The sequence below is a fragment of the Epinephelus moara genome, chromosome 4 (assembly GCF_006386435.1).
Source record: "Epinephelus moara isolate mb chromosome 4, YSFRI_EMoa_1.0, whole genome shotgun sequence".
Lineage (NCBI taxonomy): Eukaryota > Metazoa > Chordata > Actinopteri > Perciformes > Serranidae > Epinephelus > Epinephelus moara.
This window is the reverse complement of record NC_065509.1, coordinates 33,084,209-33,099,090: the sequence shown is the minus strand read 5'-3', so window position 1 is coordinate 33,099,090 and position 14,882 is coordinate 33,084,209. Positions and strand designations below refer to the sequence as shown.

Below are 14,882 nucleotides of genomic sequence, written 5' to 3'. Positions count from 1 at the left end.
CGCTCTCTAAATCTCCCAGTTACGCAAGGAATCCTAATTGCCCTTTTCCTTTTCCTCTGAGCTCCACGCTCCACAGTGCATCTGTCACCAGAGGCAGGGAGCAGGCGTTGAGCTGCTTCAACATTAGCTTTTGTTGGAGCTGCAATACATCCTTTTCTTACTTATTTTTCATCTAATCACTGATTGCGACCTCTCTTGATATGAGGCTTAAAAAGGCAGGAGCGGCAAAACGTTTTGTGCAAACAGCACTGAAAGAAGAGGAAGCTTACGAGCCAAAGCAGTTTGCTGCTAAAAAAAGTGAATGTTGCTGTGTTTGAAATTAAATCCAATTTAACATATTCATTTTCTCTCATTTTGCGTTAGGTGCACATCTGTAGCAAGCTAAACACAATTCCAAAAAAGGTTAAACACAAGGAGCTGTAGTTTGCAGTAGCTGCAGAAAAAGATGAGATACCATCAGCAAGAGTTAGACTACAGTAACATACAAGTAGAAGAAACTGGGTTTACATAAGCAAAGACTATCAAACTAGTTGGATGGCCACTTGTGCCAGGAAGAAAAAAAGTGAGATGTAATCATTTAAAGATCAACATGAAGTTCCTACAGTATAGGAGGTTCAACACAGTAATTAAACCAGTAAACAAATACATCCACAAGAGTAAAGTAAAACAAGAGAAATAAAGCTACATATTGTTAGCCAAATGGTAACAGACTAAGTCACAATATTTGTTTAAAATAACTTCCGGTTAGAAAACCCCCACGTCACGTACATGAAACGTCACCGAGTGTCAGTTGTTAAGTTCTTAGCCTTCTAAAATGGCCCACCTAAAATAACCAATATCATTTAAGTGTATGCTACATTTAGAATATTTTCACCACTTTACCTTGCCTTCATACAGCCCTTTTTGACAGGAAACTGAAGCTGTTATCTCAAAACCACCAGACTCCATTGACAAATCAGAAATTTCAGACCACGGGAGTTCTTGGTTTGCTCCTGTCTAAATCAGTTAGTGTGTAAGGTAAAGCAGAGTAAATATTCCAAATATAGCGTACACTTAAACTGATAAATAGATTTTTCTTAGGTGGGTCTTCTTTAGTGGCTATAATAAATTTTGCAACAGGCTCTGTCCACAGCAGTACATTGCCTAACTTCTGTGCTAGTAGATCTGGTCTATTAAAGATGCTAGCAAAGCAACACAGTACATAAAATAAGCACAGCAAAAAATAAGTCAAATAAGTCAGACCACCTTGTTAAACTATATCTCTTTAACCGTCACAGTTACGGCAGAAAATGACAACAGAAATAAACTGATTCTACGAATCAAGTCAGAACAATTGTCAGTCATCTAACAGGAAGTTTTAGCATGACGTCACAGTCATTCGGCCTTTAACCAGTTACTTATGCTGCGTTCACACTACTAGCAACACAGCAAGAGTGTTACTGGCTAGATTATTGCGGAGTCGCTGTGGAAGTGTTGCTTAAGCAGTCGTCATCAGGCTTATATGTGTCTGCGACTTGCCACAAAGTACCTTGATTAAACGTCATCTAAGGTTTATATTGGTCATTAAACTATCTTTGCTTTTGTTAAATGTCTGAGTCTCATTTTAACATCCCTGACACAAAGCTAGCATAGCGTCAGTTAACTTAGCTAAGTAACACAGCACCATGGTCAAAAACAAACCATGTGATTGGGTGATGCTTCACCAGGTCATTTGAGTGCTGAAAAATGTTGAGGACAGCTCAACTTTAATTTGTAGCATGTCACACCCATCAACAGCGTCAAGTGTCGGGCGTCAGTTTATTGCTTCATGTCACCAGCTTCCATTGAAAATGACTTGTAACCTGTTGCTGCGTCGCTCTTAATGTGAACGCAGCATTAGAATGTTGTAATAGCAACACATTAGCTTCAGTCAGCTAGCATAATGGCCAGCTTGGTTAGCAGTAAACTGATTGCAAAAGAGACAGTGACAAAAGATCTATAACGAAAGGAGTGCCTACAGATAATGTCCCAACCAAGGCATTTGGAAAGTAGATAAAAGACATCTGTCTGTTTTCTTCATCACAGATTTGACAAAATGTTGGATGTAACACTGTCAGTTTAACTGTCATAGAACTGTGTCAGGAGTGGTTGCTACTAGCAACATATTGGTCAGCTGAAATTAACTGCTGGTTAAAAATGAGTGTATTTAATTTCAATATCAAACTTACTAAGAGAAACTCATGTTTACAAGAGGAGTTCATGTGTGAGTCAAGAAGAGAAAGTTCACTATTACAGCAAAAAGAAAAAAAGACTATGGTTCACATAGTAAAAGCATAAAATTATGAAATCGAAAGATGTAATCATGGAAAGCATTCAAAGAACGACATATTCAGTCTCCGTCTCTGTTTGCACACCATGTATTGTCTACAAGAGTTTACGAGAATCTACAAGTTTTGGAAAATTTGGGGGTTTTGTGGCATTTGGTCTCCTGTGCGACCGTTTACTGCTGTTTTGAATCTCTGTCATAGTGATGCTAATGGGAACTGAACTCTCTCCTATTACAGAACTGCTCTCTGGGATACACAGCAATCATCACTCAGAGGTTTTGGGCATTCACATCACACACGCACTCACACGGCAAAAGGCATTTGAACACATGAGAACAAGTGAGTACAGACACGCTCATACATACTAGTCCGGGGCAAAGGCTCTCTCTGAAGACACCATGTCTGTTTTTTTAAATCCTACAGGTTATTTACACGCTTATACCAATTTTATGTAGACTCAGTATCATTTCATTGATTTTGCTTGATAATCTCAAACTTAATCTCTCACAATGTCTTTCCTTGACTCCACCTTCTGTCTATTTTTCCTAGTGATGAATAAAACTGGGAGGGCCATAATAACTCTGAGAAATCAAACATGATCCCTTTGTGAACTCACATGACTGTCACTGTAAGTGCCTTTATTGTATATCGAAGCACCAAGCTTGGCCAGTAAGAAAATAAATTTAAACAGAAAGCAACCAAATTATTCAAGCCTGGCTACGTACCACCTGTGTACAAAGCATGTAAAATCTTAACAGACCGCCATGAAATTCAGCCACAGTAGAATGTACACAGCAACAGCAAACATTTGCGAACGCCACTGAGGGAAATCTGCTTGGAAGACAATGGGTTTCCTGGTGTGATGGGTTTACAGCCCCTGCAGCAAGACACTGATCCTACTGTTGGAGATTGTCTCTCGTGTAGGCTACGCATGCTTCTCAGAAACATTCTGACACTTGACATTTAACATTTTATGTGGCCAACGCTCCTCACCACACATTTGTCAGAATGGGTAAAAATCTTGTTCTGTACAAATACAAATCAATTTCAAGAAAAAAATGGACATGTTGAATTTGTACTATATTTTGTAGCGGATAAGATGAAACTTTTCATTCCTCAGCAACATGGAGTGTGGTAAAGGTGTGGTTAGGTTTAGGCACAATATGTGACTATAATACTGGGATACGTTAGCCATGTTTTGGCTAACACACATACATTTAGTGGCACAAAAGCCACTGGAAACACAGGGTTAGGTCTGTGAAGAACACTCAGGTTTGGTGGCTCAAACGCCGATAGGAAAAGCTGCAGTGTCTCATGAAAACACCCTGGGTCAGTTGCTTTAACACTGCTGGGAAATGCCCCAATGTGTTGGTGAAAACACCCAGGTTCGGTGGCTCAAACACCGCTGGGAAACTGCACAATGTGTTAGTGAATAACACCAAGGTTCGGTACCACAACTTATGCTTAGAGACACTGTGATATGTAGCTACAAACACTGGTGGAAACGCTGCAAACGGCAGCCAAAAAGAACCGCTGCTGTTGTTTGTTGGTTCCGAACATTGGTCTGCACGTCACTACATTCAGCACAAAAGCCATTGGAGGAGCGGGGACAAGTAAGTGAAAACACCAAGGTTCAATGGCTCAAATGCCACCAGGTAACGCCACTAGGAAATGCTACGACGTGTCAGTGAAAAACACGCAGGTTCAGTGGTTCAAATGCCGCTGAGAAACTACCAGATGTGTTGGTAAAAAACACCAGGTTTGGTACCACAAAAGCTGTTGGGAAACGGTGCTATGTGCAACTAAAAACACCCAGCTTCAGCGTCACGAACACGAATGGCCAAAAACAACCAGTGTTGTTATTTGTTGGTCTTGAATAGTGGTCCCCAGCAGTCTGCAGCTTGGCAGCCATCTCGCCTAGATGTCACACCACCACCCTCCAATGATAAAATAAGCTCACATACTACATCACTTTCTGAAACATATGCTACTTATGAAATTTACAATTAAACGTATCCAAGGTTTGCAGGAACTTCGATGCCAACGTTTTCCTCTAGCAACTGAGCTTGAACTCTGTCTCAATCTTATCTTCATGTTAGTATTTTTGTCATTCTGTCTGACTTCCGACCTCACTTTTTTCTTTATTTTACTCTTCCCAGATCTGTTTTTCTTCTATTCTATCCATCTTTTGCTTTAAATTCATCATTCTATCACCCCTCCTCCCATTCTTCTCCTGTTTATGTCTGTGTCTTTTAAATGACTTGTTAATGCATCTTTCGCCTTCAATATGCCAGACTGATCGGACTGTGTTGAAATCTGGGGGAGTAATGTGTCTTGCCTCTGGGTTTCATCATCTATTGCTTTGTTTTCTGTCTGTCACACTATATTTCTCTTTCCCCCCGAGTCTTTATTCAATGTTAATCCCCCTAAACCTAACGAAACTCATAGTTTGGTGTCCCTGTTAACCACGCAGGCTTGACCACATTAGGGAGTCGCCTGTAAGCATCCCTTTCTTTTGGAGTCACGAGCCAAATGGGCAATAAACCAGCGCTGTATTTGGTTAGCTCTTTTCTTTTCCAGAGTTTATAGGGCTGCATTGCTTTTGTCTAGATTTACTACCGCTGTACTGTAAGTGAATGGGGTGGGGGTGGAGGTGGAGGGGTAATTTGGCCGCTGAGAGGCCACTTGACAAGAACAAGGACCGCTGCTTCCTCAGCAGAGGCCAAGTCAAAAAAAATGAGAGTGAGTGAACGAGAGGATAAGAGAACGAGAGAGGTTAAGATGAATGAGAGACCGAGAGAGAAAGTGAATGATAGAGACGAAGCTCGGGAGAGACGGAGATGGCGAAACACACACATGCAAAGTGCAGTGACCAGCCTCTCCAAATGCTTCCAGCCTTACATAAACAGCCTGTCACTTTGAGCTTAGCTGAACGCTGGACCGAAAAGGGAAAATTATGGCGCAAGTCACACTCTCATAGTGTACACACATACTGCATGCACACAAATAAACACAAATATGTGCGCAGACATATATAGCGGAGGAGTACACATAGAAATACACACTGAGAAAAAGAAAGTTCCTGCAGAAGGGATATAATGTGTTGCTTTGGTGACAGTGGCCTAACAAAACAGTGGCATAGCTTGTTAACATCAAACGACTCCAAGCGTACTGCACGCACACAAACCCGGACTGGCACTAGAGTATGACACACACTCTGAGGTCCTCTGGTCTGAGAACTTCTGTTTCAGCAGAAAGTCACAGAAGGTCATTTCGTGACTCGGGATAGTTTCTATGTGACACTCTCTCTCTCTCTAGTTTTATGTCAAAGTTTCCATCTACAACCAATTTTACGTTTAATCCTGTTAAAGCATGAGTGTGCTGTGTGTGTGTGTGTGTGTGTGTGTATTTGTGCCTGAGTGTGCACTGTGTGACTAGTTGCGTGCGTAAATTCTCCTGTGTTCGAATTATCGCTTGATAAATAAATGTACTTTTTTTTTTGCACACACGTACATGTGTCCGTGTGTTTTTGTACCATATTTGTGAGGACCCATTTTTAGACCTCGAGAGAGAGGATATTTTTGGAGAGTGAGGACATTTTGGCTGGTGCCCACTACTTCAAAGGGCTGTTTGAGGGTTAAAATAAACTCATTACATACAACATTAGTAGTTTTGGCCATCAAATCATCATTCCTATCTGTAATAATATTACTCTACGAGACCACAAGACGATCAAACAGATTTTTAACCAACCCCCAGGTTAGCAAAACTAACTTTGAAGAGAAAATGAAGGCAAACTGTGAAATAATCACCCAAATTGTTCACTGTGAACATCCATCACAGTTGAGAGAGCTTCTTTGTGGTCTAACTTTGACCCACCATACTTTCAGTGCTTGTGAGCGCACACACAGTCAATTTTTCTCGTCAAAGAGGAATTTCAGGTGCACTAGCTTCCAGCTTATCCTCCACTATAGCTAAGCTGGTTGTAGGCTTGTTGACAACTTGTCTGATCATCTGAGCATTTCTCATGCTTCCTGGTAGCAGTGTTCCCAAATCTCAGCATGTAAATGTGATGAGCAAAATAGATAAAAAACAATGGCCGAGACTACAAAAATAAGACTCAAGTTAAAATAAAATACATTTTTCCTTTAAAGGGTCTCCATGAGACATTCAGAGCATTAATATAGCAGTAAACCGCTATTTCCGATGTAAAGATGTAGTGGACTAATGGCATCCTGAGGAGAGAATGAAGTCATGCTACCTCTGTGTGTGTTGCAATTCGAGCTTCTCTGTGGTTTGTTGTGCATGTGCATGTTAGTGTATGAGTGTATCCCGCTGGCTAGCTCATCATCGCCGCTTTGCACTGTGCTCATATGTCAATTACTGCTAATACCAGGTCAGCCGCATCGAGGAAGCATAGCGCCCACCCTCCTGTTAACACATTAGCTCTGTAAGCGCTGTTGGCGTTGTTTGGTGCTGTTTATAGAGTTAGCAACATAAGCTGCTAGCCAGCCAGAACTGTGTCCAGACCACTCATACGCTCTGAATTTTGCAAACAGCCCCTTCAAGGGTTAAGTTTAGAATTAGGCTGGGTTGGGGTTTGGCATAGTTGTGATGGTTAAGGTTGGGGACAGGGCCTAGGAATGCATTATGTCAGTGAGGGTCCTCACAAGTGCAGTACAATTATGTGTACACGGATGCAAAGTGTGCGTTCATCTGCCTTCCTGATTTTCCATATGTATGCCAGTGAGTGTGTGCACTTCTTTGACTGTGTGTTAAGTACATGAGAGTACAGTGTATGTTTTAATGCTGCCAGCTTGCTCTGTTTCCCAGAAGGGCAGTGCCCACTGTCAGTGCCAGCTGGCTGCCTCCTTGGCAGCCTGAAAGTCATTATATAGAAAGGTCAGCTGCCCGCACGTTGGAGAAACTTGGGGCAAAGAATATCACCCACTGACCTAGAACTGCAGACTAAATATTGGTTACCCTCACATGTGCCATTTGGCATACCATAACTGAATCAAACATATTTGGAAGGGCACAAAATGGTTACCACGAGATGGCCGCAGATGATAGGCGTGACATTAAGAGGCTGTTTGAGAACAGCAAGCTCATTGTGGTTTTTGCTTCTTAGTTTAGACTCGTCTGCTATAGCAATAACACTCGCCTGCTCCTCAGATGTATTACATCACCATCATACCCACGATAACACTAAAGAACGCTCTTCATTGAACGATGGCTTTAATTCAAGTTGCCAAAGCATGCGTGCTGACTTAAGCGTCCCCACAAAGTGGTGCACATATACAGAAATACTGCACAAACAAAATACATCACTAATTAGCTCCCCGGTTTCCACAAAAGTTGGCAAAGTACCAACACAGCGTGGTTAGCAGAGATTCATGGGAATGCATCTTCGACTTATCAGACTTCTTAGTTGTGTTAGCAGCCAGCAGCACAATATCTGCAGTGACTTCAGGCGAGTACTTGGGCCACAACTGAAAGGAGTTCAGCCAAAACTGAAGTCAACACCACAACACTCTCGTGATTAGAGATTGATTATGGATCCAATCAGATTATTCTAAATTTAAGGGGCAGGGAACTGTGTCTGCACAAATTAGCTGGTCTGCCACATGCGCAGGTTAGCACCAAAGTATTCAAAGATCTCACACACACACACACACACACACTCACTCACACACACAGATTTCAGTCCCACCATGGAATGCTGTTTCATAGCTGAGGGTGTGGTGCTTACAGCGTTCACTGACCAATCAACACCAAGCTTTGATAAGAGCCATAAGCAGAGGCTGGAACGTGTGTGTGTGTGCGTCCGTCCACTCTACACACAGAAACCCACACACTCACTGATGCTTGCCTGCACACATACAGCAGCAGGATCTTATTGTTGTGTGCTCCGTGGTAGGTTGGCACGCTGAGGGGAAATGGGAGCTGTGAAAACTCTACTGGAGAGACGCTGCTGGCAAACTGGAGGTGTGTGTTTGTGAGTGTGTGTTGAAACGGGAGGTGGAGGTCAGAGAGAGACTGGTGAAGAGAGGTAGGGTTAGGAGGCAAGGGAGAGGGAGATGGGGCAGAGAAGAAGGTGGAGTGAGGAGAGGGTGGGAGAAAGAAACTGAGGGAGTGAGCACGGAGAAGAAAAAGGGACGGTAGAGGGATGGGAAGAAAGAGCAAGAGATGTCGGAAAGAGAAACAAAGCTTGGGTAAAGATGAAGAGTTGGGAAGGGAAATAAAAAGAAAGGCCTCTGTCTTGTGCCAGACAAGGCTAGAGAAAGTAGAGAAGGTGTTGCTCGTAAAAAACTTGCCAAAAAACTTCCTCAAAGTGCCGTTAGCGAGGGAAAAGAAAAATAGGCAGTTAAAATCAGAATTAGTTTGTATAAAGTTGGCTCAGGCGGCTAGCCGCTTCCAGCAGTGAACTCATTCAACTGCAAACACACACATCAACGCACACATACTCACTTTGACATATAGAACAAATATATATATACAGATGTGATCATATATAAATGGATATAGGTAAATTTTATAAAAGCAAATTCAAGAGTACAGACCCACAGACACACTGCAACACAAAAAAAATTCCTGATTGCAGCTCAACCAATTGAAGGCCCCCTCTAGAGTTTACAGCATTCAATTTCCCAACATTTCACAGCAATTGGGACAACAGTTTGGAATTTGCAGTTCTAAAAATCAACACTCCAGGGTGTGTGTGTATCTGTGTGTGTATGCGGTCCCTGTGGGGCAGGTGTGAATTGGACCCCGGAGAGAAAAGCCGTCCCTGTTTTCCAATTCATTTTACCCAGCCTCGTTAAGCCTGTTAAGCCTCCCCCCAAGACCCTCCACTCAAATTAGATGCAAATGAGGTCTCGAGTGGCTTCCCAAGGAGGACATTACGGAATTGACTGGCCTAAGGGTAATCTGTGAGGCTGCCTGTGAGTGCATGTGTGTGTGTTGAGTCGAGGCCACCGCTGTTTTTTTTTCTCTTTAACCTTTCCAAATGCTCCGTTTACAATAGAGAGGAAAACGGTGCTTTTAAAAAGATTCATTCTGAAGTTATGACAGGTGGTCTCTGGCTCTGACTGTTGCTCTCACCGTTTACTTGAGAGAACTGGATTCAAAGTTATATACTGTGTGTAACAAAGGGAGTACGTGGGGAGTAACTGCAGTTTAAAGGACCACACTGGTGATTTTTTAAACTTTTACATTGCCAAACGTTCCCATTTTGATTTGATTTCTTTCCCTCTAGGCAGCCATGTTCCTTTAAAGAAAAAATCTGTGTGCTTTTTCAGCGTTGTACATGCATATATCCTGAAGCCATTTCATCATGAAGCCTTAACTTTTTTGTCATGCCCGATTTCCCGGTGTCATGTATTCCTTCACTCAACAGGGATTTTCTACATTTGTTTTCAGTAACCTCCACAAAGCCTGAATTTGTTTGATTCAGTACATGTGGCTCGAGACAGAGAGAGAAAGAGAGAGATAAAGGGAGCAGCAGAGTAGTAGCCGAAAAAGATTTTCCACTCGAGATAAGGCGGGAGTCATGTCCCTTACTCAAACGCCACATGTCTTGTGGTCTTGGTGCAAAGTATTCTGGTGTGGTGAGACTACTATCGGTGGAGAAAAATGTACCTCCTCTTCTCTATGGACTTCTCTGCATGTGACTAAACATTTCTTCAAAACGGTGAGTCCATAAAGAAACGTTCGCCATTTTAGTTTGTGGGTCAAACGAAACTTAAGCATGAGACACAACCAAACAACAAATTCTGAACAGCAGAGGTGTGACCAAGTCATTCTTTTGCAAGTCAAAAGTCTCAAGTCTTTGCACAAGACAGGCAAGTTTGAATCAAACCCCAATTCAACACTTACAAGTCCCAAATTCAGTTCCAAGTCCTAAACTTGTCATAATGCACTCTTCACCTACTGTAATGTCATCTTAACAATGGAGAAGCATCTACAGTACATTAATCAAGACGAAAGGAGGTTTGTTAGAAGTTTCTGTCTGTAATTTTCAACCCACAAGTTTTGCATACTGCAGTGCCTTTTTTGTTGACCACCGCATAGTTTTGCAGGGGAACAAAATTAAATTTGGTATCATTTTTTCCAGCTGGCCCTTTGTAACATAACATCAGGGTGTCTACAGATATAACCAAGTTAAATGTAAGACTTTTTAAGACCTATTTAATACCACCATATATGAAATTTAAGACCAAACCTGCAGTGAATGTGTTTAAACTAAATCTCATCGCTGTCATAAAAGCTGTTGATTATTGCAAGTCTTTGGTCTGTCCAATGATTGTAAACAGTCATTGGGTCTGTTAGGCTGCAGACACAGACACAGTTTCACAGTAATGTGAGAAAAAATATTTAAGAATTTAAGACAATTTAAGACTTTTTACGGCCTTTTATCAAGACATTTAAAGACTTTCTAAGGACCTACAGACACGCTGAACATTAGTTCTTCATGGTTCTCCCCTGCAACTTGACCGGATGCTGACAGATGGTTCAAACAAAGTGGATCATCTGGGGAATTAAGTGTCGACTTGTTGGGAATGAATGACGTTAATGTTAGTTGATTCAAGAAATGAAGGGAAATGACTTGATTCGTGGCACACTTCAACAAAGGTATCGAGTATTTTCAAGTCAAAAATTTTAAATCCAAATGAAGTCATGAGTCACTGGTGTCAAGTTGCAGATCTTTTTCGATTTTGTTAAGTCGAGCCAAAAGTGACTAAATTTGTGACTGAAGTCTGACTTGAGTCCAAGTCATGTGAATTAAGTCCACACCTCTGTGGAATAGAAATGCAGAGTGAGTCACTATTAGAATTTTTGAAAGAGGGTTAAATGTAGGCAGGGTTGGAATTTAGCACCAGCCACCAGCCAAGTGCTGGTAAAATATGCAAGTGGCTGCTAGATTTGCTTCACTCTCCCGCCAAAAAAACCTAATCTATTGAGTGGCTGGTAGATTTTGAAATCCACCAGCCAAAGTGGCAGGTGGACAAAAATTTAATTTCCAACCCTGGATGTCTTTACTTTGATGCAAATGAGCATTTTTATTCCCAACTTAACAAACTTGGGACTTTTTGTTACCAGACTCTGTTGTCCACATGGACCTCATCCCAGTTGTCAAACCCAAATCCCTGCTCAGGGCAACAACACTCATCTCTCTTTCCTAAAAATTTTCCCATCTGCCGTAACCTTTAGAACTGGAATCTCATCCATTTTAATGTTTCCCATCTCAGACTCCCTAAAATATATCTGAGGAGAGAGAGAAAGATGAAGGCAGGCAGAGAGGGAGAGTAAGAGGGAGGAAAAGAGTAACTCTGGGCCAAAGTCACAGCTGAAACACTGACCTGGATAAATCAGGGAAACATAAACACATAGTTTCTGGAGTGAAAGGGGAGGGAGGGGGCGCTGCTACCCCAAATATTCCACCCCGGGGACCCCAGCGAGAGGCAGGGGACCCCCTTATCCCACCTCCCCATCACAACCCGCTCTAATTATTTATTTTCCTAGGGTGTAAATGTCTTCGAGGGATTGCTGTGTAAAAGCCAACAGGTCCTGGGAGGTCACAACAGTCCTGTGGGATGGCAGAGGTATGGGGTTCGTTGTTCACACTCACACAATCACACTAGCCAGCGTGAACATGCACACACAAATACACAATCATAAACAAACACATGCAAAAGTAAAAATGCTTGCACACATGCTAATCATATGCTCATATCCACCAGTACCCCCCACATCCACACGCACACGAAGCGTCCACAAACACAGCCCCCCACCTCCCTCTGCAGCCTACTGATTGTGTTTGTTGTCTCAGGGTTAGGTCTGTTGTTGATCCCCTGCGGGGCTTTTGGCTGCTCCGTTATCACGCATAATGGCTTCCATACCTTGACAGTATAGGTGTGTGTTTGTGAATGCATGTGTGTGGCTGCAGGGGTGTAGCCTGTACGTGTCAAGATCAGGCTGGAAGGTGGCAGCAGTGGCTGTCAGGGGTCTGCGACCGCCTTAGGAATGAATATCATTTAAACTAACTGTCACCAGGTTAAAAAAAAAGAAAAGAAAGAAAAGAAAGCGCTGAAAGTAATTCTTACTTCTTACTTATTAGGATTTCACACAAATCACTGAGGATCAAGCACCAACTTTAGGAACCTGTGGAAACCTTTGGAAAGTCTTACTGCAAACGGAGTGCGGAAGAATATAAAAAGATTTAAGGAGCTCACTGCGTCTTCTCACCTTTCATTTGGACCTGTTTAAAAACCTAATTACTTGCTCTAAAGCTGCTTCAGGACTGTTTTCTTAACTGCCTCCATTCACCGGGGTCACTGGTGAATTTTAGGGCAGTTTCATGTGCACCATCTATTACACATACCACACAACCAAAGGGATTGTAGTATATGCTTCAGCCAGGACATACACTTGTAACTTTTTCCAGAAAACAACCCCTTGTTTTGCATAAAAATACTGTTAATACTACAAAGAGTGGGTTATTTTCCCATTTATCAGCATCACAGGGCTCACATACTTCTATATGAAAAGTCCTCTTAATTTCACTTCATCGAGTTTTGGGGAAAAGTTTTTGCTTTATTTGACTCCAGGGAAATTTGTCTTGGACATAAAGGCTGCCAAATAAAAATACATACATAGTGCAGAAACAGAAAGTGCATAGCACAGGCAAGTACAGAAACAGGGTGCATTTTTTCTATTCCTGGCTGACAAAATGATAAAAGTTACTCAGCTGTAGGAGCTGACATACGCCTAAGATAACCAGAAGGACAGGGTATTTTAATGCTAAATAAAATCACACTGCCTTAAGGTCAGAGTTGAAATGCATCTTAATTTAATCACTGAGTAGCAGCCTGATGTGCAAGGATGCACCATAGTATTCACAAGAAAAGTGCACTTAAATATCCTGATTAATGAATGAAGGGGTGAGCGTTAAAACGCATGAAGTTTTCATTGCAAAAGTAAACCAAGCGTTCAGTTTGAAAAGTCAAACCAGTGGTGTTTGAGAGTTTAAGATGCTCTGATAACTCATTCCTGACTTCTGCGGGGCATGTTAAGTTTTCTAAGCTTCCATGTGTCAAAATTCACTGTTGTCTCCACAGGATTATGAGAGGAAAGCCAAAATAGAAACGCGCATTATAAGGCCACGGGGCACACTATGATATTTAAGAAAGATGATGACAGACAGACAATAAGATTTCCTTAAACTGTCATGAAATTTCACTTACAATCGCTCAGCATTCCTCGGTACTCCTTTAGGCACAGTCTTCAAGCCCAGACCCTGGCAGTCCACATGCGACCCGGAGCAGCTGCACTTGTGTGGGCATCCAGTCACCGAGGCAGCGCACACCAGCAGCGCAAAACCCAGAGCCCAAACCCGGCAGAGCGCAGCTCGCTTCTCCGGCCCGATCGGAGGCATGATATCCACTCAAATTACTTCCAAAGCGATGTTAATTGAAAATCCACTGGGGGGGAGTAGATGTTGTGGAAGTAAGGATCCCGAAAAAGGTCAAGAGAGGCCGCTCGACTGTGTGGTTTAAAAAAAAAGAAGTGATGGGAGCCGAAATCAAATCAATCGCTGCTGCAGAAGTTCACCAAAAAGTTTCTCTCAGGAGACTCGATCAGTCAGGATCTCCTTGAAACGCTCCCTTGCCATTGAAGAAAAAAAGGAAGAAAATGAGGATTTAACTGCGACACTTGCAAAGAAAAAGTTTTCTTGTTCTTTAAAACATCCCACCGCGCGTCACTCAACTCGATGCGTAAAAGTCTCTCTCCAAATGCTCCCCATTCACAAACTCCCCGAGAAGTTATCAAGCCTGAAACTTTCCAAGGTGAAAATGTTCAGCTGGGGTGTAACCTCCTTCCAGGGAACATCCCTCCGCTGCCAGGGAATAAAAAGTGAGAGGAGTTGTAGGGCTAATCAGTAAAGAGGAGGAAAAAAAAGTTGAGAGAGCGGAGGCGCAACACAGACTGGTACGCCTGGAGGTTGTGAGAATGAGAGAGGCACACAGATTTGTACTTAGGTTTCCCCAAAAATCTTCTCTCTCTGCCTCTCCCTCCCTCCTTCTCCCTTTCTCTCTCTCTCTCTCTCTGTGTTGATGTCACCAGAAAAGAGCTCTACAAACTTTCACTCGTCCCTTATCTCCTCCACAGAAACATACACTCGGATACTTTCCCACACAGACGGACACAACTCCAAACTCTCAGCTCGTGGCAACAGTGCGCATATTTCAGCCCATTTCCCAGCAGCTCATCCTCTTTTATCAAGGCCCATATATCATCTTAACGATTTACTTTGTGATCATATAGTTGGGTTTGAGCCACGTCTTTTATGAGCCATCTCTCCAAATAGTCAAATGCATCACACTTGGGAAATCTGTGTCAACTTCACTGATTAATGCATGTCTGATAGATCACTCTGAGTTTGACAAACTGTCATTGAGCTGAATTTATCTTCTATTGTGTTGGAAAATGGCATGAAGTCCACGATGACTTGAAACAACATCAAAACTTGGAGTTTTTTAAATTGATTTTTAATTAATAAAAGCAAAGGTTTAA

The 14,882-nt window shown here is 42.3% G+C and overlaps 1 protein-coding gene across 1 annotated transcript in view; it reads right to left on the bottom strand.

The window, feature by feature from the left end:
- slit3 (slit homolog 3 (Drosophila)) overlaps nucleotides 1–14,494 on the bottom strand; it is a 346,116-nt gene extending 331,622 nt beyond the window's left edge. Inside the window, exon 1 of the mRNA XM_050043123.1 lies at nucleotides 13,553–14,494. Within this exon, the coding sequence (XP_049899080.1) occupies nucleotides 13,553–13,743 (191 nt within the window). The 5' untranslated portion in view covers nucleotides 13,744–14,494. The remainder of the gene's footprint in view (nucleotides 1–13,552) is intronic.
- Nucleotides 14,495–14,882: the final 388 nt, after the last annotated feature.